Genomic DNA, 24,862 nt, shown 5'->3' with positions numbered 1-24,862 from the left:
TCTAAATAGTGTTTTCAAGTTTTATTGTGTGTTTTGTCTTCACACGAAGACGCTCCAGTGACTTTACTGGAGCCTCCGGTCGAGCGGGTCCAGATCTGCGGCACCAGAAGTGGACTCTGAGGAGGCTGAGGTGGTTCTGTCTTCACCCATCACCTCTTCTGTCTGCACCTCCTGATAGAATCCTGAGGAGACGAGACTCTTCCAAGACTTTATCGTTCGCTCGCAGCCGCAGGAACACGAGAGCAGAGAATCAACCTGGACGACAGCTGAAGCATCCTGTCGTCGCACAACAAGACACACACGTCAGTGTGTTCTCCACACAAGTTAGTGTCTTCTACACACAAGTTAGTGTTGTCTACTACACACAAGTGTCTTCTACTACACACAAGTTAGTGTCTTCTACACACAAGTTAGTGTCTTCTACACACAAGTTAGTGTCTTTTACACACAAGTTAGTGTCTTCTACACACAAGTTAGTGTCTTCTACACACAAGTTAGTGTCTTTTACACACAAGTTAGTGTCTTCTACACACAAGTTAGTGTCTTCTACACACAAGTCAGTGTCTTTTACACACAATTTAGTGTCTTCTACACACAAGTTAGTGTCTTCTACACACAAGTTAGTGTCTTCTACACACAATTTTTAAGTGTATTCTACTACACACAAGTTAGTGTCTTTTACACACAATTTAGTGTCTTCTACACACAAGTCAGTGTCTTCTACACACAATTTAGTGTCTTCTACACACAATTTTAGGGTCTTCTACTACACACAAGTTAGTGTCTTTTACACACAATTTAGTGTCTTCTACACACAATTTAGTGTCTTCTACACACAAGTGAGTGTCTTCTACACACAATTTTAGTGTCTTCTACTACACACAAGTTAGTGTCTTCTACACACAATTTTAGTGTCTTCTACTACACACAAGTTAGTGTCTTTTACACACAATTTAGTGTCTTCTACACACAAGTTAGTGTCTTCTACATACAAGTTAGTGTCTTCTACACACAAGTTAGTGTCTTCTACATACAAGTTAGTGTCTTCTACACACAAGTTAGTGTCTTCTACACACAAGTTAGTGTCTTCTACATACAAGTTAGTGTCTTCTACACACAAGTAAGAACTGAATATCATCTTAAAGTGACGACAACACCTTAATGTCTCATTAGCATTAGCATTAGCATGAAAAAGTAACATTATTTTTTAACGACAAGAGAAATTCAAGTTTGTTTCATCTTCTGCTCAAAATGTCATCTTTTTTTTCAACACACGTTTCTCAGTGAATCTCTCCGTCTTTGATTGACAGCTTCACGGTCGACTCATAAAAAAAACAGATGAAGAATCCAATCACTGGAGCGTCTTCCGTGTCTGCGACCCTGGCGCGCCGGGACAGCCTACAGCGTGATCTTGTAAGTTGTTCTCTCGAAGCCGGAGGATTATGTTCAGGTCCCGCGGCGACAGATGCGAGAGGGAAGTCTGGGTTCAGGAGGTTCCACGCCGGCGTCAGTGTTCGCTGACACGCTAAATTGGCGTTTTATTAAAATGAAGAGCGCGAGGGAGTCGGGGTCGTTGAGTCACAGGGTCAATCCAGTCTTTAATAACCGAGCGCCGAGTAAACGCCGCTCATTAGGAGTCGTGTGGCGAGTCCTTCACGGTTCCTCTGCTGATGATGAAGCAACTGTTTTGGACTCGCAGCAGCTTCGTGTCGTCAGTCGTTCACCTGAAGCTTAAATGATTCTACAGTCGCGGGAGAAAAAAAAAAAGGTCATTTTGTTTTATTTGAATCGTTCTTTTCTTATTTGACTTTAAAGATGTTATATTATATTTTTTTAACTAACATTTGAAGTAAAAGTTTAATGAACACATTTAATATTTATTTTATTTATTTGTGATTCTGTATCTTGAGTCTTTATCTTAGTGAGTCTGTATCTTAATGAGTCTGTATCTCAATGAGTCTGTATCTTAGTGAGTCTGTATCTTAATGAGTCTGTATTTTAGTGAGTCTGTATCTTAGTGAGTCTGTATCTTAATGAGTCTGTATTTTAGTGAGTCTGTATTTTAGTGAGTCTGTATCTTAATGAGTCTGTATTTTAGTGAGTCTGTATCTTAATGAGTCTGTATTTTAGTGAGTCTGTATCTTAATGAGTCTGTATTTTAGTGAGTCTGTATCTTAATGAGTCTGTATTTTAGTGAGTCTGTATCTTAGTGAGTCTGTATCTTAATGAGTCTGTATTTTAGTGAGTCTGTATTTTAGTGAGTCTGTATCTTAATGAGTCTGTATTTTAGTGAGTCTGTATCTTAGTGAGTCTGTATCTTAATGAGTCTGTATTTTAGTGAGTCTGTATTTTAGTGAGTCTGTATCTTAATGAGTCTGTATTTTAGTGAGTCTGTATCTTAATGAGTCTGTATTTTAGTGAGTCTGTATCTTAATGAGTCTGTATTTTAGTGAGTCTGTATCTTAATGAGTCTGTATTTTAGTGAGTCTGTATCTCAATGAGTCTGTATTTTAGTGAGTCTGTATCTCAATGAGTCTGTATTTTAGTGAGTCTGTATCTTAATGAGTCTGTATTTTAGTGAGTCTGTATCTTAATGAGTCTGTATTTTAGTGAGTCTGTATCTTAATGAGTCTGTATTTTAGTGAGTCTGTATCTTAATGAGTCTGTATCTTAATGAGTCTGTATTTTAGTGAGTCTGTATCTCAATGAGTCTGTATCTTAGTGAGTCTGTATCTCAATGAGTCTGTATTTTAGTGAGTCTGTATCTTAGTGAGTCTGTATCTCAATGAGTCTGTATCTTAATGAGTCTGTATCTTAATGAGTCTTTATCTTAATGAGTGTGTATTTTAATAATTCTTTATCTTAATGAGTTCGATCTTAATGAGTCTGTATCTTAGTGAGTCTGTATCTTAATGAGTCTGTATTTTAGTGAGTCTGTATCTTAGTGAGTCTGTATCTTAATGAGTCTGTATTTTAGTGAGTCTGTATTTTAGTGAGTCTGTATCTTAATGAGTCTGTAATTTAGTGAGTCTGTATCTTAATGAGTCTGTATTTTAGTGAGTCTGTATCTTAATGAGACTGTATTTTAGTGAGTCTGTATCTCAATGAGTCTGTATCTTAATGAGTCTGTGTTTTAGTGAGTCTGTATCTTAATGAGTCTGTATTTTAGTGAGTCTGTATCTTAATGAGTCTGTATTTTAGTGAGTCTGTATCTTAATGAGTCTGTACTTTAGTGAGTCTGTATCTTAATGAGTCTGTATTTTAGTGAGTCTGTATCTTAATGAGTCTGTATTTTAGTGAGTCTGTATCTTAATGAGTCTGTATTTTAGTGAATCTGTATCTTAATGAGTCTGTATTTTAGTGAGTCTGTATCTTAATGAGTCTGTATCTTAATGAGTCTGTATTTTAGTGAGTCTGTATCTCAATGAGTCTGTATCTTAGTGAGTCTGTATCTCAATGAGTCTGTATTTTAGTGAGTCTGTATCTTAGTGAGTCTGTATCTCAATGAGTCTGTATCTTAATGAGTCTGTATCTTAATGAGTCTTTATCTTAATGAGTGTGTATTTTAATAATTCTTTATCTTAATGAGTTCGATCTTAATGAGTCTGTATCTTAGTGAGTCTGTATCTTAATGAGTCTGTATTTTAGTGAGTCTGTATCTTAGTGAGTCTGTATCTTAATGAGTCTGTATTTTAGTGAGTCTGTATTTTAGTGAGTCTGTATCTTAATGAGTCTGTAATTTAGTGAGTCTGTATCTTAATGAGTCTGTATTTTAGTGAGTCTGTATCTTAATGAGACTGTATTTTAGTGAGTCTGTATCTCAATGAGTCTGTATCTTAATGAGTCTGTGTTTTATTGAGTCTGTATCTTAATGAGTCTGTATTTTAGTGAGTCTGTATCTTAATGAGTCTGTATTTTAGTGAGTCTGTATCTTAATGAGTCTGTACTTTAGTGAGTCTGTATCTTAATGAGTCTGTATTTTAGTGAGTCTGTATCTTAATGAGTCTGTATTTTAGTGAGTCTGTATCTTAATGAGTCTGTATTTTAGTGAATCTGTATCTTAATGAGCCTGTATTTTAGTGGGTCTGTATCTTAATGAGTCTGTATCTTAATGAGTCTGTATTTTAGTGAGTCTGTATCTCAATGAGTCTGTATCTTAGTGAGTCTGTATCTCAATGAGTCTGTATTTTAGTGAGTCTGTATCTTAGTGAGTCTGTATCTCAATGAGTCTGTATCTTAATGAGTCTGTATCTTAATGAGTCTTTATCTTAATGAGTGTGTATTTTAATAATTCTTTATCTTAATGAGTTCGATCTTAATGAGTCTGTATCTTAGTGAGTCTGTATCTTAATGAGTCTGTATTTTAGTGAGTCTGTATCTTAGTGAGTCTGTATCTTAATGAGTCTGTATTTTAGTGAGTCTGTATTTTAGTGAGTCTGTATCTTAATGAGTCTGTAATTTAGTGAGTCTGTATCTTAATGAGTCTGTATTTTAGTGAGTCTGTATCTTAATGAGACTGTATTTTAGTGAGTCTGTATCTCAATGAGTCTGTATCTTAATGAGTCTGTGTTTTAGTGAGTCTGTATCTTAATGAGACTGTATTTTAGTGAGTCTGTATCTCAATGAGTCTGTATCTTAATGAGTCTGTATTTTAGTGAGTCTGTATCTTAATGAGTCTGTATTTTAGTGAGTCTGTATCTTAATGAGTCTGTATTTTAGTGAGTCTGTATCTTAATGAGTCTGTATTTTAGTGAGTCTGTATCTTAATGAGTCTGTATCTTAATGAGTCTGTATTTTAGTGAGTCTGTATCTCAATGAGTCTGTATCTCAATGAGTCTGTATTTTAGTGAGTCTGTATCTTAGTGAGTCTGTATCTCAATGAATCTGTATCTCAATGAGTCTGTATCTTAATGAGTCTGTATCTTAATGAGTCTTTATCTTAATGTGTCTGTATCTTAGTGAGTCTGTATCTTAATGAGTCTGTATTTTAGTGAGTCTGTATCTTAGTGAGTCTGTATCTTAATGAGTCTGTATTTTAGTGAGTCTGTATTTTAGTGAGTCTGTATCTTAATGAGTCTGTATTTTAGTGAGTCTGTATCGCAATGAGTCTGTATCTTAATGAGTCTGTATTTTAGTGAGTCTGTATCTTAATGAGACTGTATTTTAGTGAGTCTGTATCTTAGTGAGTCTGTATCTTAATGAGTGTGTATTTTAATAATTCTTTATCTTAATGAGTTCGATCTTAATGAGTCTGTATCTTAGTGAGTCTGTATCTTAATGAGTCTGTATTTTAGTGAGTCTGTATCTTAGTGAGTCTGTATCTTAATGAGTGTGTATCTTAGTGAGTCTGTATCTTAATGAGTCTGTATTTTAGTGAGTCTGTATTTTAGTGAGTCTGTATCTTAATGAGTCTCTATTTTAGTGAGTCTGTATCTCAATGAGTCTGTATCTTAATGAGTCTGTATTTTAGTGAGTCTGTATCTTAATGAGACTGTATTTTAGTGAGTCTGTATCTTAGTGAGTCTGTATCTTAATGAGTGTGTATTTTAATAATTCTTTATCTTAATGAGTTCGATCTTAATGAGTCTGTATCTTAGTGAGTCTGTATCTTAATGAGTCTGTATTTTAGTGAGTCTGTATCTTAATGAGTCTGTATTTTAGTGAGTCTGTATTTTAGTGAGTCTGTATCTTAATGAGTCTGTATTTTAGTGAGTCTGTATCTCAATGAGTCTGTATCTTAATGAGTCTGTATTTTAGTGAGTCTGTATCTTAATGAGACTGTATTTTAGTGAGTCTGTATCTTAATGAGACTGTATTTTAGTGAGTCTGTATCTCAATGAGTCTGTATCTTAATGAGTCTGTATTTTAATGAGTCTGTATCTTAATGAGTCTGTATTTTAGTGAGTCTGTATCTTAATGAGACTGTATTTTAGTGAGTCTGTATCTCAATGAGTCTGTATCTTAATGAGTCTGTATTTTAGTGAGTCTGTATCTTAATGAGTCTGTATTTTAGTGAGTCTGTATCTTAATGAGTCTGTATTTTAGTGAGTCTGTATCTTAATGAGTCTGTATCTTAATGAGTCTGTATCTTAATGAGTCTGTATTTTAGTGAGTCTGTATCTTAATGAGTCTGTATTTTAGTGAGTCTGTATCTTAATGAGACTGTATTTTAGTGAGTCTGTATCTTAATGAGTCTGTATCTTAATGAGTCTGTATCTTAATGAGACTGTATTTTAGTGAGTATGTATCTCAATGAGTCTGTATCTTAATGAGTCTGTATTTTAGTGAGTCTGTATCTTAATGAGTCTGTATTTTAGTGAGTCTGTATCTCAATGAGTCTGTATCTTAGTGAGTCTGTATCTCAATGAGTCTGTATTTTAGTGAGTCTGTATCTTAGTGAGTCTGTATCTCAATGAGTCTGTATCTTAATGAGTCTGTATCTTAATGAGTCTTTATCTTAATGAGTGTGTATTTTAATAATTCTTTATCTTAATGAGTTCGATCTTAACGAGTCTGTATCTTAGTGAGTCTGTATCTTAATGAGTCTGTATTTTAGTGAGTCTGTATCTTAGTGAGTCTGTATCTTAATGAGTCTGTATTTTAGTGAGTCTGTATTTTAGTGAGTCTGTATCTTAATGAGTCTGTCATTTAGTGAGTCTGTATCTTAATGAGTCTGTATTTTAGTGAGTCTGTATCTTAATGAGACTGTATTTTAGTGAGTCTGTATCTCAATGAGTCTGTATCTTAATGAGTCTGTATTTTAGTGAGTCTGTATCTTAATGAGTCTGTATTTTAGTGAGTCTGTATCTTAATGAGTCTGTATTTTAGTGAGTCTGTATCTTAATGAGTCTGTATTTTAGTGAGTCTGTATCTTAATGAGACTGTATTTTAGTGAGTCTGTATCTCAATGAGTCTGTATCTTAATGAGTCTGTATTTTAGTGAGTCTGTATCTTAATGAGTCTGTATTTTAGTGAGTCTGTATCTTAATGAGTCTGTATTTTAGTGAGTCTGTATCTTAATGAGTCTGTATTTTAGTGAGTCTGTATCTTAATGAGTCTGTATTTTAGTGAGTCTGTATCTTAATGAGTCTGTATTTTAGTGAGTCTGTATCTTAATGAGTCTGTATCTTAATGAGTCTGTATTTTAGTGAGTCTGTATCTCAATGAGTCTGTATCTTAGTGAGTCTGTATCTCAATGAGTCTGTATTTTAGTGAGTCTGTATCTTAGTGAGTCTGTATCTCAATGAGTCTGTATCTTAATGAGTCTGTATCTTAATGAGTCTTTATCTTAATGAGTCTGTATCTTAGTGAGTCTGTATCTTAATGAGTCTGTATTTTAGTGAGTCTGTATCTTAGTGAGTCTGTATCTTAATGAGTCTGTATTTTAGTGAGTCTGTATTTTAGTGAGTCTGTATTTTAGTGAGTCTGTATCTCAATGAGTCTGTATCTTAATGAGTCTGTATTTTAGTGAGTCTGTATCTTAATGAGACTGTATTTTAGTGAGTCTGTATCTTAATGAGACTGTATTTTAGTGAGTCTGTATCTCAATGAGTCTGTATCTTAATGAGTCTGTATCTCAATGAGTCTGTATCTTAATGAGTCTGTATTTTAGTGAGTCTGTATCTTAATGAGTCTGTATTTTAGTGAGTCTGTATCTTAATGAGACTGTATTTTAGTGAGTCTGTATCTCAATGAGTCTGTATTTTAGTGAGTCTGTATCTTAATGAGTCTGTATTTTAGTGAGACTGTATCTTAATGAGTCTGTATCTTAGTGAGTCTGTATCTCAATGAGTCTGTATTTTTGGTGAGTCTGTATCTTAATGAGTCTGTATCTTAGTGAGTCTGTATCTCAATGAGTCTGTATTTTTGGTGAGTCTGTATCTTAATGAGTCTGTATTTTAGTGAGTCTGTATCTTAATGAGTCTGTATCTTAATGAGTCTGTATCTTAGTGAGTCTGTATCTCAATGAGTCTGTATTTTTGGTGAGTCTGTATCTTAATGAGTCTGTATTTTAGTGAGACTGTATCTTAATTAGTCTGTATCTTAGTGAGTCTGTATCTCAATGAGTCTGTATTTTTGGTGAGTCTGTATCTTAATGAGTCTGTATTTTAGTGAGTCTGTATCTTAATGAGTCTGTATCTTAATGAGTCTGTATCTTAGTGAGTCTGTATCTCAATGAGTCTGTATTTTTGGTGAGTCTGTATCTTAATGAGTCTGTATTTTAGTGAGTCTGTATCTTAATGAGTCTGTATTTTAGTGAGACTGTATCTTAATGAGTCTGTATCTTAGTGAGTCTGTATCTCAATGAGTCTGTATTTTTGGTGAGTCTGTATCTTAATGAGTCTGTATTTTAGTGAGTCTGTATCTTAGTGAGTCTGTATCTCAATGAGTCTGTATCTCAATGAGTCTGTTCCTCAGTAAGTCTGTATCCTAATGAGTCTGTATCTTAATGAGTCTGTGCCTTGATGAGTCAGTATCTTGGTGAGTATGTATCTTAGTGAGTCTGTATCTTAGTGAGTCTGTATCTTAATGAGTCTGTATCTTAGTGAGTCTGTATATTAGTGAGTCTGTATCTTAATGAGTCTGTATCTTAATGAGTCTGTATCTTAATGAGGCTGTATCTTAGTGAGTCTGTATCTCAATGAGTCTGTATCTCAATGAGTCTGTATCTTAGTGAGTCTGTATCTCAATGAGTCTGTATCTTAATGAGTCTGTATCTTAATGAGTCTTTATCTTAATGAGTCTGTATTTTAGTGAGTCTGTATCTTAATGAGTCTGTATTTTAGTGAGTCTGTATCTTAGTGAGTCTGTATCTTAATGAGTCTGTATTTTAGTGAGTCTGTATTTTAGTGAGTCTGTATCTTAATGAGTCTGTATTTTAGTGAGTCTGTATCTCAATGAGTCTGTATCTTAATGAGTCTGTATTTTAGTGAGTCTGTATCTTAATGAGACTGTATTTTAGTGAGTCTGTATCTTAGTGAGTCTGTATCTTAATGAGTGTGTATTTTAATAATTCTTTATCTTAATGAGTTCGATCTTAATGAGTCTGTATCTTAGTGAGTCTGTATCTTAATGAGTCTGTATTTTAGTGAGTCTGTATCTCAATGAGTCTGTATCTTAATGAGTCTGTATTTTAGTGAGTCTGTATCTTAATGAGACTGTATTTTAGTGAGTCTGTATCTTAATGAGACTGTATTTTAGTGAGTCTGTATCTCAATGAGTCTGTATCTTAATGAGTCTGTATTTTAATGAGTCTGTATCTTAATGAGTCTGTATCTTAATGAGACTGTATTTTAGTGAGTCTGTATCTCAATGAGTCTGTATCTTAATGAGTCTGTGCCTTGATGAGTCAGTATCTTGGTGAGTCTGTATCTTAGTGAGTCTGTATCTTAGTGAGTCTGTATCTTAATGAGTCTGTATCTTAATGAGTCTGTATCTTAATGAGGCTGTATCTTAGTGAGTCTGTATCTCAATGAGTCTGTATCTCAATGAGTCTGTACCTCAGTAAGTCTGTATCCTAATGAGTCTGTATCTTAATGAGTCTGTGCCTTGATGAGTCAGTATCTTGGTGAGTATGTATCTTAGTGAGTCTGTATTTTAGTGAGTCTGTATCTTAATGAGTCTGTATTTTAGTGAGTCTGTATCTTAATGAGTCTGTATCTTAATGAGTCTGTGCCTTGATGAGTCAGTATCTTGGTGAGTATGTATCTTAGTGAGTCTGTATCTTAGTGAGTCTGTATCTTAATGAGTCTGTATCTTAATGAGTCTGTATCTTAATGAGACTGTATCTTAGTGAGTCTGTATCTCAATGAGTCTGTATCTCAATGAGTCTGTATCTCAAGGAGTCTGTACCTCAGTAAGTCTGTATCCTAATGGGTCTGTATCTTAATGAGTCTGTGCTTCGATGAGTCAGTATCTTGGTGAGTATGTATCTTAGTGAGTCTGTATCTTAGTGAGTCTGTATCTTAATGAGTCTGTATCTTAATGAGTCTGTATCTTAATGGGACTGTATCTTAGTGAGTCTGTATCTGAATGAGTCTGTATCTGAATGAGTCTGTATCTTAATGAGTCTGTATCTTAATGAGTCTGTATCTTAATGGGACTGTATCTTAGTGAGTCTGTATCTGAATGAGTCTGTACCTCAGTAAGTCTGTATCCTAATGAGTCTGTATCTTAATGAGTCTGTATCTTAATGAGACTGTATCTTAATGAGTCTGTATTTTAGTGAGTCTGTATCTTAATGAGTCTGTATCTTAATGAGTCTGTGCCTTGATGAGTCAGTATCTTGGTGAGTATGTATCTTAGTGAGTCTGTATCTTAGTGAGTCTGTATCTTAATGAGTCTGTATCTTAGTGAGTCTGTATCTCAATGAGTCTGTATTTTTGGTGAGTCTGTATCTTAATGAGTCTGTATTTTAGTGAGTCTGTATCTTAATGAGTCTGTATCTTAATGAGTCTGTATCTTAGTGAGTCTGTATCTCAATGAGTCTGTATTTTTGGTGAGTCTGTATCTTAATGAGTCTGTATTTTAATGAGACTGTATCTTAATGAGTCTGTATCTTAGTGAGTCTGTATCTCAATGAGTCTGTATTTTTGGTGAGTCTGTATCTTAATGAGTCGGTATTTTAGTGAGTCTGTATCTTAATGAGTCTGTATCTTAATGAGTCTGTATCTTAGTGAGTCTGTATCTCAATGAGTCTGTATTTTTGGTGAGTCTGTATCTTAATGAGTCTGTATTTTAGTGAGTCTGTATCTTAATGAGTCTGTATTTTAGTGAGACTGTATCTTAATGAGTCTGTATCTTAGTGAGTCTGTATCTCAATGAGTCTGTATCTCAATGAGTCTGTTCCTCAGTAAGTCTGTATCCTAATGAGTCTGTATCTTAATGAGTCTGTGCCTTGATGAGTCAGTATCTTGGTGAGTATGTATCTTAGTGAGTCTGTATCTTAGTGAGTCTGTATCTTAATGAGTCAGTATCATAGTGAGTCTGTATCTTAGTGAGTCTGTATCTCAATGAGTCTGTATCTTAATGAGTCTGTACCTTGATGAGTCAGTATCTTGGTGAGTCTGTATCTTAGTGAGTCTGTATCTTAGTGAGTCTGTATCTTAATGAGTCTGTATCTTAATGAGTCTGTATCTTAATGAGGCTGTATCTTAGTGAGTCTGTATCTCAATGAGTCTGTATCTCAATGAGTCTGTACCTCAGTAAGTCTGTACCCTAATGAGTCTGTACCTTAATGAGTCTGTGCCTTGATGAGTCAGTATCTTGGTGAGTATGTATCTTAGTGAGTCTGTATTTTAGTGAGTCTGTATCTTAATGAGTCTGTATTTTAGTGAGTCTGTATCTTAATGAGTCTGTATCTTAATGAGTCTGTGCCTTGATGAGTCAGTATCTTGGTGAGTATGTATCTTAGTGAGTCTGTATCTTAGTGAGTCTGTATCTTAATGAGTCTGTATCTTAATGAGTCTGTATCTTAATGAGTCTGTATCTTAATGGGACTGTATCTTAGTGAGTCTGTATCTGAATGAGTCTGTACCTCAGTAAGTCTGTATCCTAATGAGTCTGTATCTTAATGAGTCTGTATCTTAATGAGACTGTATCTTAATGAGTCTGTATTTTAGTGAGTCTGTATCTTAATGAGTCTGTATCTTAATGAGTCTGTGCCTTGATGAGTCAGTATCTTGGTGAGTATGTATCTTAGTGAGTCTGTATCTTAGTGAGTCTGTATCTTAATGAGTCTGTATCTTAGTGAGTCTGTATCTCAATGAGTCTGTATTTTTGGTGAGTCTGTATCTTAATGAGTCTGTATTTTAGTGAGTCTGTATCTTAATGAGTCTGTATCTTAATGAGTCTGTATCTTAGTGAGTCTGTATCTCAATGAGTCTGTATTTTTGGTGAGTCTGTATCTTAATGAGTCTGTATTTTAATGAGACTGTATCTTAATGAGTCTGTATCTTAGTGAGTCTGTATCTCAATGAGTCTGTATTTTTGGTGAGTCTGTATCTTAATGAGTCGGTATTTTAGTGAGTCTGTATCTTAATGAGTCTGTATCTTAATGAGTCTGTATCTTAGTGAGTCTGTATCTCAATGAGTCTGTATTTTTGGTGAGTCTGTATCTTAATGAGTCTGTATTTTAGTGAGTCTGTATCTTAATGAGTCTGTATTTTAGTGAGACTGTATCTTAATGAGTCTGTATCTTAGTGAGTCTGTATCTCAATGAGTCTGTATCTCAATGAGTCTGTTCCTCAGTAAGTCTGTATCCTAATGAGTCTGTATCTTAATGAGTCTGTGCCTTGATGAGTCAGTATCTTGGTGAGTATGTATCTTAGTGAGTCTGTATCTTAGTGAGTCTGTATCTTAATGAGTCAGTATCATAGTGAGTCTGTATCTTAGTGAGTCTGTATCTCAATGAGTCTGTATCTTAATGAGTCTGTACCTTGATGAGTCAGTATCTTGGTGAGTCTGTATCTTAGTGAGTCTGTATCTTAGTGAGTCTGTATCTTAATGAGTCTGTATCTTAATGAGTCTGTATCTTAATGAGGCTGTATCTTAGTGAGTCTGTATCTCAATGAGTCTGTATCTCAATGAGTCTGTACCTCAGTAAGTCTGTACCCTAATGAGTCTGTACCTTAATGAGTCTGTGCCTTGATGAGTCAGTATCTTGGTGAGTATGTATCTTAGTGAGTCTGTATTTTAGTGAGTCTGTATCTTAATGAGTCTGTATTTTAGTGAGTCTGTATCTTAATGAGTCTGTATCTTAATGAGTCTGTGCCTTGATGAGTCAGTATCTTGGTGAGTATGTATCTTAGTGAGTCTGTATCTTAGTGAGTCTGTATCTTAATGAGTCTGTATCTTAATGAGTCTGTATCTTAATGAGACTGTATCTTAGTGAGGCTGTATCTGAATGAGTCTGTATCTCAATGAGTCTGTATCTCAAGGAGTCTGTACCTCAGTAAGTCTGTATCCTAATGGGTCTGTATCTTAATGAGTCTGTGCCTTGATGAGTCAGTATCTTGGTGAGTATGTATCTTAGTGAGTCTGTATCTTAGTGAGTCTGTATCTTAATGAGTCTGTATCTTAATGAGTCTGTATCTTAATGGGACTGTATCTTAGTGAGTCTGTATCTGAATGAGTCTATATCTCAATGAGTCTGTACCTCAGTAAGTCTGTATCCTAATGGGTCTGTATCTTAATGAGTCTGTGCCTTGATGAGTCAGTATCTTGGTGAGTATGTATCTTAGTGAGTCTGTATCTTAGTGAGTCTGTATCTCAATGAGTCTGTATCTTAATGAGTCTGTGCCTTGATGAGTCTGTATCCTAGTGAGTCTGTATCTTAGTGAGTCTGTATCTCAGTGAGTCTGTATCTTAATAAGTATGTATCTTAATTAGTCTGTATTTTAGTGAGTCTGTATCTTAATGAGTCTGTATCTTAATGAGTCTGTATCTTAGTGAGTCTGTATCTCAATGAGTCTGTATCTCAATGAGTCTGTACCTCAGTAAGTCTGTATCCTAATGAGTCTGTATCTTAATGAGTCTGTGCCTTGATGAGTCTGTATCTTAGTGAGTCAGTATCATAGTGAGTATGTCTCTAAGTATCTTAATGTTTCTGTATCTTAATGTTTCTGTATCTTAATGAGTCTTTTGTTGGTTAATTTAATGGTAACCATTGTGTATTTGTATTTATTTAAAAACATTGTTTAAACATAATTTATTTACAATATTATTCACCTATAGCCCTAAATAAATAGAATTGTTATTGATAAGTATGTAACAATACTTCGATCACTGTAGGTAAAGAATAAAGGTTGAACATTGAACTGCCGTCACTGTTGCTCCTCAGGTGATGATGAGCAACAGTGACGCAGACGTTATTACTGCTCACACGACGACTGTCAGCCACAAACACACGAGCTTGTTGAGTTTAACACTCGGTTAAGCTGCGCCGCCGTGTCCGTGTCCTCTTGCATCGTCTCGCCTGATCGCTCCTGACAAGTTCCTCGACTTCTGTCTGAGGCGGCGAACGTCGCCGGCGAAGAAGTTTCCTCCGGGAGACGTGAGTCGAGTCCAGAGCAGCCCTCGGACGCGAACATGACCCGCGGTTCATGGAGTCGCTCCCTAGTGTGTTAGCGGGAATCTGGCGATATATACGATATGTGTCGTGATACAGCGGCAACGATATGATATTTCGTGATACTGTAGTAACGACGATATATGTGTAGTATTGTCGAGTACTTGACTCTGGTGTTGCAGTATTTACAGACCACATGACTCTTGACGAAGTTGTAACTGCTTTCATTTGTTGTCAAACCAATATATGTCCAAACATCAGCTTTAAAAGCTGCTGGAGTCACTGTATCCTCTCGTCCTCAGTTGTAACTGCTTTTATTTGGTTTGAACCCAAGATACTTCCAAATATCAGCTTTAAAAGCTGCTGGAGTCTCTGTATCCTTTCATCCTCAGTTGTAACTACTCTTATTTTTTTTTAAACTAAAATATGTCCAAACATCAGCTTTTAAAGCTGCTGGAGTAACTGTATCCTCTCGTCCTCAGTTGTGACTGCTTTTATTTGGTTTTAAACTAAAATATGTCTAAACATCAGCTTTAAAATCTGCTGGAATCACTGTATCCTCTCGTCCTCAGTTATCACTGCTTTTATTTGGTTTAAAACTAAATTATGTCCAAACATCAGCTTTAAAATCTGCTGGAGCCTCTGTATCCTCTCGTCCTCAGTTGTAACTGCTTTTATTTGGTTTGAAACCAAAATACGTCCAAATCTCAACTTTAAAAGCTGCTGTAGTCCACTTTATCCTCTCGTCCTCAGTCAATCTCGCTTTTCGATTTTATTGTTCCTTAAGCTGTGAAGGATGTAATGGCTGCTGCCATCTAGTGGCCAGAAGTCGCAACACATAACTGAACAAATGCTGTGAATATATGCATATAATTGTAAATAAATTATTTTATTTAATACACACTTTGAAAGCAAATAAATCACACAGTGTTGTGAAATATCAATACAGTACAAACACTTTCAATTCAGCGATGATGCGTTTAGGTGCTGAGGGAAATTTAAAACTCTTCCTAATGACGGGAATCAATAGTGTTGACTTCCAAACCACCTTCTTCAAGGCGGTTCGGTCCCTGAACGCATCACCACTTTGGTCGATCGACGCTCAAAGCCAGTCATTTGTTGTTGTTTTTGGGACTGCGGGAGGAAACCAGAGTTTCGCAGAGGAATCCCAAAGACATGTGGTTTTTTTGAAGTGCCGCCATTAACCGGCGTAATGGTTGACGTGTGAACGTCCCGCGATTCCCGTTCGGACAACATCTTCTTTTTTGTCCGCGAACAAAAGCCGCTGATTCCCGCCGTCGTGGAGAGAAAGAGCGCGGCGTGGCGTTCCCATGCAGCCAATATTAGCTCGTGTTATCAGCGGCGACACAAAGAGCCGAGGCCGGAGAGGAGCTGAATACCAGGGGGGGGGGGCAATCATCCCTGCAGACCAGCGGCGAGGAGAAGACATGAGGCGTTTATGACACTTGTTTTTTTCTTCCCTGGTGGATAAGAATCCAGAGAAATGTGTCTTTACCAGATAGATTTGCTTTTATTTTGTAAAAAATTGTGACTTCCTGTTTTGTTCCTGTCCTCCTGTTTGGAGTCGATGCAGGCGCCGGAACGTATATTCACGTAACAGCTCCGATCATTTCTGCGGAAAAAGAGCCGGTGGTTAATGAGACTGTATCTTAATAACTTTGGCTTAATTAATCTGTAGTTATTGATTATAAATCTTAATGAGTCCTTGGTTAATGAGTGTGTAACTTAATGAGGTTGTGGTAAACAAGTCTTTGTCTTCCTTAATTACATTTTGGTTAATGATTCTGTTTCTTGATGATTCTTTGGTTTACAAGGTTGTAGCTTAATGAGTCTTCGGTTAACAGGTCTGTGTCTAAATGAGTCTTTGGTTAACGAGTCTGCAGCTTAATACGTTTGGGCTTAACGAGCATCTTCTAAATGAGTCTTTGGTTAACACGTCTGTGTCTTAATGAGTCTTTGGTTAACGATTCTTTCACTCTATGCGTCTTTTGGTTAACGAGTCTGCAGTTTAATACATTTGTGCTTAACGAGCATGTACTTAATGAGTCTTTGGTTAACGATTCTTTGACTTAATAGTTTTTTGGTTAACAAGTCTGCACCTTTATACGTTTGTGGTTAACGAGTCTGTTACTTAAGTCTTTGGTCAAAAGTCTGTAATTTAGTGAGTCTATATCTTAAAGAGTCTGTATCTTAATGAGTCTTTTACTTAATGAGTCTTTTACTTAATGAGTCTTTATCTTTATGAGTCTGTATCGTAATGAGTCTGTATCGTAATGAGTCCGTATCGTAATAAGTATGTATCTTAGAGACTCTGTATCTTAATGAGTCTTTGGTTAACGAGTCTGTAACTTAATGAGTCTTTGGTTAATGAGTCTGTTAATTAAGAAGTCTGTGTCTCAATGAGTCTTTGGTCAAAAGTCGGTAACTTAGTGAGTCTATATCTTAATAAGTCTGTATCTTAGTGAGTCTGTATCATAATGAGTCCTTCATAGATGACTCATGTGCATCATTCTTCAGGCAAGTGAGTCAGATTCGTCAAGTGAGTCGAAGCCCAGATGTCATGGTCACTCCTTCATGTTTGTCATCATGTTTTATTTCCTGACGCTGCTGTGGTTTCATTGCTCAGTTGCTTCTATAAATCAATGCGACACAAACGTAAAGATCCAGGAACGTCAATCTTCAGGCTACAGAGTTTAAACTCTGGTGTTGAAGGAACGAGTCTCTGATCCTCCCACTGAGTCTCTTCCATCCTGAGGCTCCTGAGGCTGAGCTGGTTCTGAGGCGGCTCAGCAGGATCTGATGCAGACCTTTGTGATCCGGACACGCTTGTCAAACACCCGCGAGAGGATTAGACTCAGTGAGTCTTTTTGAAGACGCAGATTCTCTCAGTTAAGAGTCAAAGCTGCTGGTGAAGCTCATGTACGAGTCAGTATGAGTCAGTATGAGTCTGTGGTCAACGAGTCCCGAGCTCAGTCTTTGGTTAAGGGTCTTTAGGGGTGTCTTTAGTTAATGATTTTGTGGTTAACAAGTCTTTGTGTTGATGAGTCTGTAGTTAACGAGTGACTTAATAAGTATATGGTTAATTAATCTCAGGGTTAATGAGTCTGTGTTTAATGAGTTTTTTTAAACAGGTCTGTGGTTAACAAGTTTTTGTGTTAATGAGTTTGTGGTTAACAAGTTTTTGTGTTAATGAGTTTGTGGTTAACAAGTTTTTGTGTTAATGAGTTTGTGGTTAACAAGTCTTTGTGTTAATGAGTTTGTGGTTAACAAGTTTTTGTGTTAATGAGTTTGTGGTTAACGATGTCTTTGTGTTAATGAGTTTGTGGTTAACAAGTCTTTGTGTTAATGAGTTTGTGGTTAACAAGTCTTTGTGTTAATGAGTTTGTGGTTAACAAGTCTTTGTGTTAATGAGTTTGTGGTTAACAAGTCTTTGTGTTAATGAGTTTGTGGTTAACAAGTCTTTGTGTTAATGAGTTTGTGGTTTACAAGTCTTTGTGTTAATGAGTTTGTGGTTAACAAGTTTTTGTGTTAATGAGTTTGTGGTTAACAAGTTTTTGTGTTAATGAGTTTGTGGTTAACAAGTTTTTGTGTTAATGAGTTTGTGGTTAACAAGTTTTTGTGTTAATGAGTTTGTGGTTAACACGTTTTTGTGTTAATGAGTTTGTGGTTAACAAGTTTTTGTGTTAATGAGTTTGTGGTTAACAAGTTTTTGTGTTAATGAGTTTGTGGTTAACAAGTCTTTGTGTTAATGAGTTTGTGGTTAACAAGTTTTTGTGTTAATGAGTTTGTGGTTAACGATGTCTTTGTGTTAATGAGTTTGTGGTTAACAAGTCTTTGTGTTAATGAGTTTGTGGTTAACAAGTCTTTGTGTTAATGAGTTTGTGGTTAACAAGTCTTTGTGTTAATGAGTTTGTGGTTAACAAGTCTTTGTGTTAATGAGTTTGTGGTTAACAAGTCTTTGTGTTAATGAGTTTGTGGTTTACAAGTCTTTGTGTTAATGAGTTTGTGGTTAACAAGTTTTTGTGTTAATGAGTTTGTGGTTAACAAGTTTTTGTGTTAATGAGTTTGTGGTTAACAAGTTTTTGTGTTAATGAGTTTGTGGTTAACAAGTCTTTGTGTTAATGAGTTTGTGGTTAACAAGTTTTTGTGTTAATGAGTTTGTGGTTAACGATGTCTTTGTGTTAATGAGTTTGTGGTTAACAAGTCTTTGTGTTAATGAGTTTGTGGTTAACAAGTCTTTGTGTTAATGAGTTTGTGGTTAACAAGTCTTTGTGTTAATGAGTTTGTGGTTAACAAGTCTTTGTGTTAATGAGTTTGTGGTTAACAAGTCTTTGTGTTAATGAGTTTGTGGTTTACAAGTCTTTGTGTTAATGAGTTTGTGGTTAACAAGTTTTTGTGTTAATGAGTTTGTGGTTAACAAGTTTTTGTGTTAATGAGTTTGTGGTTAACAAGTTTTTGTGTTAATGAGTTTGTGGTTAACAAGTCTTTGTGTTAATGAGTTTGTGGTTAACAAGTTTTTGTGTTAATGAGTTTGTGGTTAACGATGTCTTTGTGTTAATGAGTTTGTGGTTAACAAGTCTTTGTGTTAATGAGTTTGTGGTTAACAAGTCTTTGTGTTAATGAGTTTGTGGTTAACAAGTCTTTGTGTTAATGAGTTTGTGGTTAACAAGTCTTTGTGTTAATGAGTTTGTGGTTAACAAGTCTTTGTGTTAATGAGTTTGTGGTTTACAAGTCTTTGTGTTAATGAGTTTGTGGTTAACAAGTTTTTGTGTTAATGAGTTTGTGGTTAACGATGTCTTTGTGTTAATGAGTTTGTGGTTAACAAGTCTTTGTGTTAATGAGTTTGTGGTTAACAAGTCTTTGTGTTAATGAGTTTGTGGTTAACAAGTCTTTGTGTTAATGAGTTTGTGGTTAACAAGTCTTTGTGTTAATGAGTTTGTGGTTAACAAGTTTTTGTGTTAATGAGTTTGTGGTTAACAATTCTTTGTGTTAATGAGTTTGTGGTTAATGATGTCTTTGTGTTAATGAGTTTGTGGTTAACAAGTTTTTGTGTTAATGAGTTTGTGGTTAACAAGTTTTTGTGTTAATGAGTTTGTGGTTAACAAGTCTTTGTGTTAATGAGTTTGTGGTTAACAAGTCTTTGTGTTAATGAGTTTGTGGTTAACACGTTTTTGTGTTAATGAGTTTGTGGTTAACAAGTCTTTGTGTTAATGAGTTTGTGGTTAACGATGTCTTTGTGTTAATGAGTTTGTGGTTAACAAGTTTTTGTGTTAATGAGTTTGTGGTTAACAAGTTTTTGTGTTAATGAGTTTGTGGTTAACAAGTCTTTGTGTTAATGAGTTTGTGGTTAACAAGTCTTTGTGTTAATGAGTTTGTGGTTAACAAGTTTTTGTGTTAATGAGTTTGTGGTTAACAAGTTTTTGTGTTAATGAGTTTGTGGTTAACAAGTTTTTGTGTTAATGAGTTTGTGGTTAACAAGTTTTTGTGTTAATGAGTTTGTGGTTAACAAGTCTTTGTGTTAATGAGTTTGTGGTTAACAAGTCTTTGTGTTAATGAGTTTGTGGTTAACAAGTCTTTGTGTTAATGAGTTTGTGGTTAACAAGTCTTTGTGTTGATGAGTCTGTAGTAAACGAGTCTGTGACTTAATAAGTATATGGTTAATTAATCTCTGGGTTAATGAGTCTGTATCTTAATGAGTTTGTTGTTATTAAGTATTGGTCTTAATGAGTCAATGAGTCTGTGTTTAATGAGTTTTTTTTAAACAGATCTGTGGTTTATGAGTCTTTGTTAATGAGTTTGTGGTTAACGAGTTTGTAAATGAATGATTCTTTGGTCAAGAGTCAGAGTTTTAATTAGTCTGTGTTAAACAATTTTTTTTTTTCGATGAGTCTGTGGTTAACGAGTCTGTGACTTAATAAGTATATGGTTAATTAATCTCAGGGTTAATGAGTCTGTGTTTAACAAGTTTTTTTAAACCGGTATGTGGCTAACAAGTCTTTGTGTCAATGACTCTTTGGCTAACAAGTCTTTGTGTCAATGACTCTTTGGCTAACAAGTCTTTGTGTCAATGACTCTTTGGCTAACAAGTCTTTGTGTCAATGACTCTTTGGCTAACAAGTCTTTGTGTCAATGACTCTTTGGTTAACAAGTCTTTGTGTCAATGACTCTTTGGCTAACAAGACTTTGTGTCAATGACTCTTTGGCTAACAAGTCTTTGTGTCAATGACTCTTTGGCTAACAAGTCTTTGTGTCAATGACTCTTTGGCTAACAAGTCTTTGTGTCAATGACTCTTTGGCTAACAAGTCTTTGTGTTAATGACTCTTTGGCTAACAAGTCTTTGTGTCAATGACTCTTTGGCTAACAAGTCTTTGTGTCAATGACTCTTTGGCTAACAAGTCTTTGTGTCAATGACTCTTTGGCTAACAAGTCTTTGTGTTAATGACTCTTTGGCTAACAAGTCTTTGTGTCAATGACTCTTTGGCTAACAAGTCTTTCTGTCAATGACTCTTTGGCTAACAAGTCTTTGTGTCAATGACTCTTTGGCTAACAAGTCTTTGTGTCAATGACTCTTTGGCTAACAAGTCTTTTTGTCAATGACTCTTTGGCTAACAAGTCTTTGTGTCAATGACTCTTTGGCTAACAAGTCTTTGTGTCAATGACTCTTTGGCTAACAAGTCTTTGTGTCAATGACTCTTTGGCTAACAAGTCTTTGTGTCAATGACTCTTTGGCTAACAAGTCTTTGTGTCAATGACTCTTTGGCTAACAAGTCTTTGTGTCAATGACTCTTTGGCTAACAAGTCTTTGTGTCAATGACTCTTTGGCTAACAAGTCTTTGTGTCAATGACTCTTTGGCTAACAAGTCTTTGTGTCAATGACTCTTTGGCTAACAAGTCTTTGTGTCAATGACTCTTTGGCTAACAAGTCTTTGTGTCAATGACTCTTTGACTAACAAGTCTTTGTGTCAATGACTCTTTGGCTAACAAGTCTTTGTGTCAATGACTCTTTGGCTAACAAGTCTTTGTGTCAATGACTCTTTGGCTAACAAGTCTTTGTGTCAATGACTCTTTGGCTAACAAGTCTTTGTGTTAATGACTCCTTGGCTAACAAGTCTTTGTGTCAATGACTCTTTGGCTAACAAGTCTTTGTGTCAATGACTCTTTGGCTAACAAGTCTTTGTGTCAATGACTCTTTGGCTAACAAGTCTTTGTGTCAATGACTCTTTGGCTAACAAGTCTTTGTGTCAATGACTCTTTGGCTAACAAGTCTTTGTGTCAATGACTCTTTGGCTAACAAGTCTTTGTGTCAATGACTCTTTGGCTAACAAGTCTTTGTGTCAATGAGTCTGTGGTCAACGAGTCTGTGACGTAATGAGTCTTTGGTCAAGAGTCAGAGTTTTAATAAGTCTGTGTTTAATTTATTTTTTTTAAACAGGTCTTTGTCTAAATAAGTCTGTGGTTAACAAGTCTTGGAGTTAATGACTCAATGAGTCAGTGGTTAACAAATATGTGGTTAAAGAGTCTGTAGCTTAATAAGTTCTACCTTAACGAGTCAGTGGCTAAATGAGTATGTGGTTAACGAGTCTGTGGCTTAATGGGTCTTTGGTTAATGAGTCTCTATATGGGTGACTCACAGGTGTCCTCACAGATTTGTTTTCCCTCTGAACATTTGGATCGGCTCATTTGCGACTCAGATAAAGGATCCATCGTCGCTGCTGACAATCGTTACCGTCCGTCCTCGTCTGATGACATCATCACAGCGGGACAAGACTTCGAGATAAAAGCGTTCCCACGTGTTTCTCAACGACGGCGTCATCAGCGACGTCACAAAGGCGACTCTTCGGTCATTATAAGAATCAAGTGTTTGAGTCGAGTCACAAATCTGACGACGATACGTATTGAATCATGACCACGGCGGACGATCCAGCTCTGGTGAGAAGTGACTCGTGAGACTCGTTTGTGTGTCGCATCGTTGAAGAGTCGGTCAGTGATGGGTCAGTGGTTAATGAGTCAGGGGTTAATGAGTCTATAATTTAGTGAGTGCAAGATTATGAGTCAATACTTAAGTGAGCGTCAGGTTTTGAGTCTTCACTTGAATTCCTGTTAATGAGTCTGTAGTTATTGAGTCGGTTCTCTAGCAAGTGTCTGGTTATGGGTTCTAGTTGAGTCAGTGTTTGATTGAGTCTTTTTTAAGATAATCTGGTTAATGACTCTATAGATAATGCTTTTGCTGTGAATGAGTCATGGGTTACTTTTTAGTGAGTCTCTGATATTTACTTTAATGAGTCTGGTTAATGAGTCTGTATTTAAGTGGCCTTTTGGTTATGAGTCTTAAATTAAATTAATCTGATTAGTGAGTCAGATGTTAATGAGTTTATACTTTAGTGAGTGCCTGGTTTTTACTTAATTGAGTCGGGTTAATGAGCTTGGAGTTAATAAGTCTTCCTTCAGTGAGTCTTTGGTTTTGAGTCTTTACTTATAAGAGTCAGGAGTTAACGAGTCTGTACTTAAGTCAGTGTCTGGTTTTGAGTCTTTACTTAAATGAGTCAGGAGTTAACGAGTCTGTACTTAAGGGAGTGTCTGGTTTTGAGTCTTTACTTAAATGAGTCAGGAGTTAATGAGTCTGTACTTAAGTCAGTGTCTTGTTTTGAGTCTTTACTTAAATGAGTCAGGAGTTAACGAGTCTGTACTTAAGTCAGTGTCTGGTTTTGAGTCTTTACCTAAATGAGTCAGAAGTTAACGAGTCTGTACTTAAGTGAGTCTTTGGTTTTGAGTCTTTACTTATAAGAGTCAGGAGTTAACGAGTCTGTACTTAAGTCAGTGTCTGGTTTTGAGTCTTTACTTAAATGAGTCAGGAGTTAACGAGTCTGTACTTAAGGGAGTGTCTGGTTTTGAGTCTTTACTTAAATGAGTCAGGAGTTAACGAGTCTGTACTTAAGGGAGTGTCTGGTTTTGAGTCTTTACCTAAATGAGTCAGGAGTTAACGAGTCTGTACTTAAGTCAGTGTCTGGTTTTGAGTTTTTGGTTAAATGAGTCAGGAGTTAATGAGTCTGTACTTAAGTCAGTGTCTGGTTTTGAGTTTTTGGTTAAATGAGTCGTGACATGTGAGTCGTGGGTTACTGAATCTTTGCTTGAATGAGTCTCTGGTTAATGAGTCTCTGGTTAATGATTCATGCTTCAGGAACCACTGAAGAGCTTGCTGAGTCCCAACAAAGACACGGTGAACCAGACCCTCAAGGAGATCCAGTTTCTGAAGGACTGTTTCAGCACCAAGACGCCCGAGTGGGCGGAGCCTGAGAACCAGGGCCTGGACTCGGAGGTGGTCCCAGAGAAGGAGGAGGTCCGACTACTCAAGAGGCTGGAGGGCCGGAGGAGTCTGAGCCGGACGGCGGCCAACATCGACATCCTGACCATGCTGGCCCAGAAGGAGCTGGAGCTGAAGCAGGCCGGCCAGAAGAACCAGGAGGCGGACCACGCCCTGGAGCAGAGCCTGGCCCAGAACAAGACCCTGAGGGAGGAGGTCCTTCTGCTCCACGACAAGCTGGACCAGCTGGCGAAGGCCCGACAGGACGAGGAGCAGAACCACATGGACCTGATGATGCAGAAGAACCTGGAGCAGCTCTACAAGCAGGACATGGTCCAGAAGGAGAAGCGCTGGCAGGTGAAGATGGGGGAGGACAAGAGTCTCCTGGACCAGTGGAGGGAGCACCTGAACCACACCGAGGATGAGCTGAAGATCCTGACCGCTGAGCTGGACCAGCTTCAGGTAGACCTGTCCGGACTTACCTGCTGGTCAGAGTCCAACGTGTTCTTCTCTTGCAGAGGGTGGTGCTGCAGACCAAGACGGAGGAGGAGCCTCAACCTCCAGACCCCGACCTGAAGAAGAACAACCGCAGGAAGAGACGGCTTCGGAAAATAGAACAGGCTTGAACCACTCTTTAAGTTTTGAGTCGACGCAGTAGAAGAAAACATGTCGACAACATGAACAAACATGAGGAAATAAAGAAAATAGATCCTCAAGGAAAAAAGTTCTACATTTATAAGAAACATTTGTTTTTTTAAATATTTAAAATAAATCTAAAAATTGAATATAGAATATTTTTGAAATTATTGTTGTTTAAAATCATTTTATTCGATATTGAAAATGAACCGTGACAAATGAATGAAAGATTTTTAAATTAAAACAAAATTAAAATCTACCTAATTGTCAAAATGAATTGAAAAGAAAAAAAATCACGAATATTTTCATTTTTGCAAATATTTTGCAAAAGAAAAACAAAAAACATAAAGATTAGGAAACAAAATCATTTCTTTTAGCATAAACAAAAATGAATATAAAAAAATATATCTTATCTTAGATTTTTATTTAAAGAATAAACAATGTAAAAATAAATTATCAGTATCAGTTTTTTTTTAATATAAAATTGGTCTTAAATCATGTCAACAATAGTAACAATTAAAAGTAATAAATACTTAAATCTTATTTAAAAAAATTAAATGCTTGTAAAATATATTTTTTTTAATTACCTCAAGCAAATGTTTTAAAAATGGAAAATTCATAAGAATTAAAAAAAGTTTTTTACAGAAACAGCAAAAAAATATATAATCAACATTCTTTCATTGTTAAGGTCATTTATTTCCTTATTTCTGACTTTATTTACAGCTGAAAAATCTTCCTTTAGTAAATAATAGTAAAAATGAGAGGAAACATGTGAAAAGCGACTCAAAGCTCTGGATGATTCTCGGTGAAAAGAAGTGATTCCTGCTGCATCGCT

At 36.1% G+C, this 24,862-nt stretch overlaps 1 protein-coding gene across 1 annotated transcript; it reads left to right on the top strand.

Annotated features, from left to right (window-relative positions):
* Positions 1–265: 265 nt before the first annotated feature.
* LOC148063968 (uncharacterized) lies at positions 266–24,046 on the top strand. Its single transcript, XM_087811514.1, has 4 exons — positions 266–323; positions 1,311–1,413; positions 23,269–23,853; positions 23,910–24,046. Exons 2-4 carry the CDS (start codon positions 1,339–1,341, stop codon positions 24,015–24,017), a joined length of 768 nt encoding a protein of 255 aa, XP_087667640.1. The 5' UTR covers positions 266–323; positions 1,311–1,338; the 3' UTR covers positions 24,018–24,046.
* Positions 24,047–24,862: the final 816 nt, after the last annotated feature.

The sequence above is a fragment of the Callionymus lyra genome, chromosome 16, assembly GCF_982586985.1.
Source record: "Callionymus lyra chromosome 16, fCalLyr1.hap1.1, whole genome shotgun sequence".
Classification (NCBI taxonomy): domain Eukaryota; kingdom Metazoa; phylum Chordata; class Actinopteri; order Syngnathiformes; family Callionymidae; genus Callionymus; species Callionymus lyra.
Note: the sequence above shows the minus strand (reverse complement) of the source record. Positions and strands in the feature narration are given on the sequence as shown.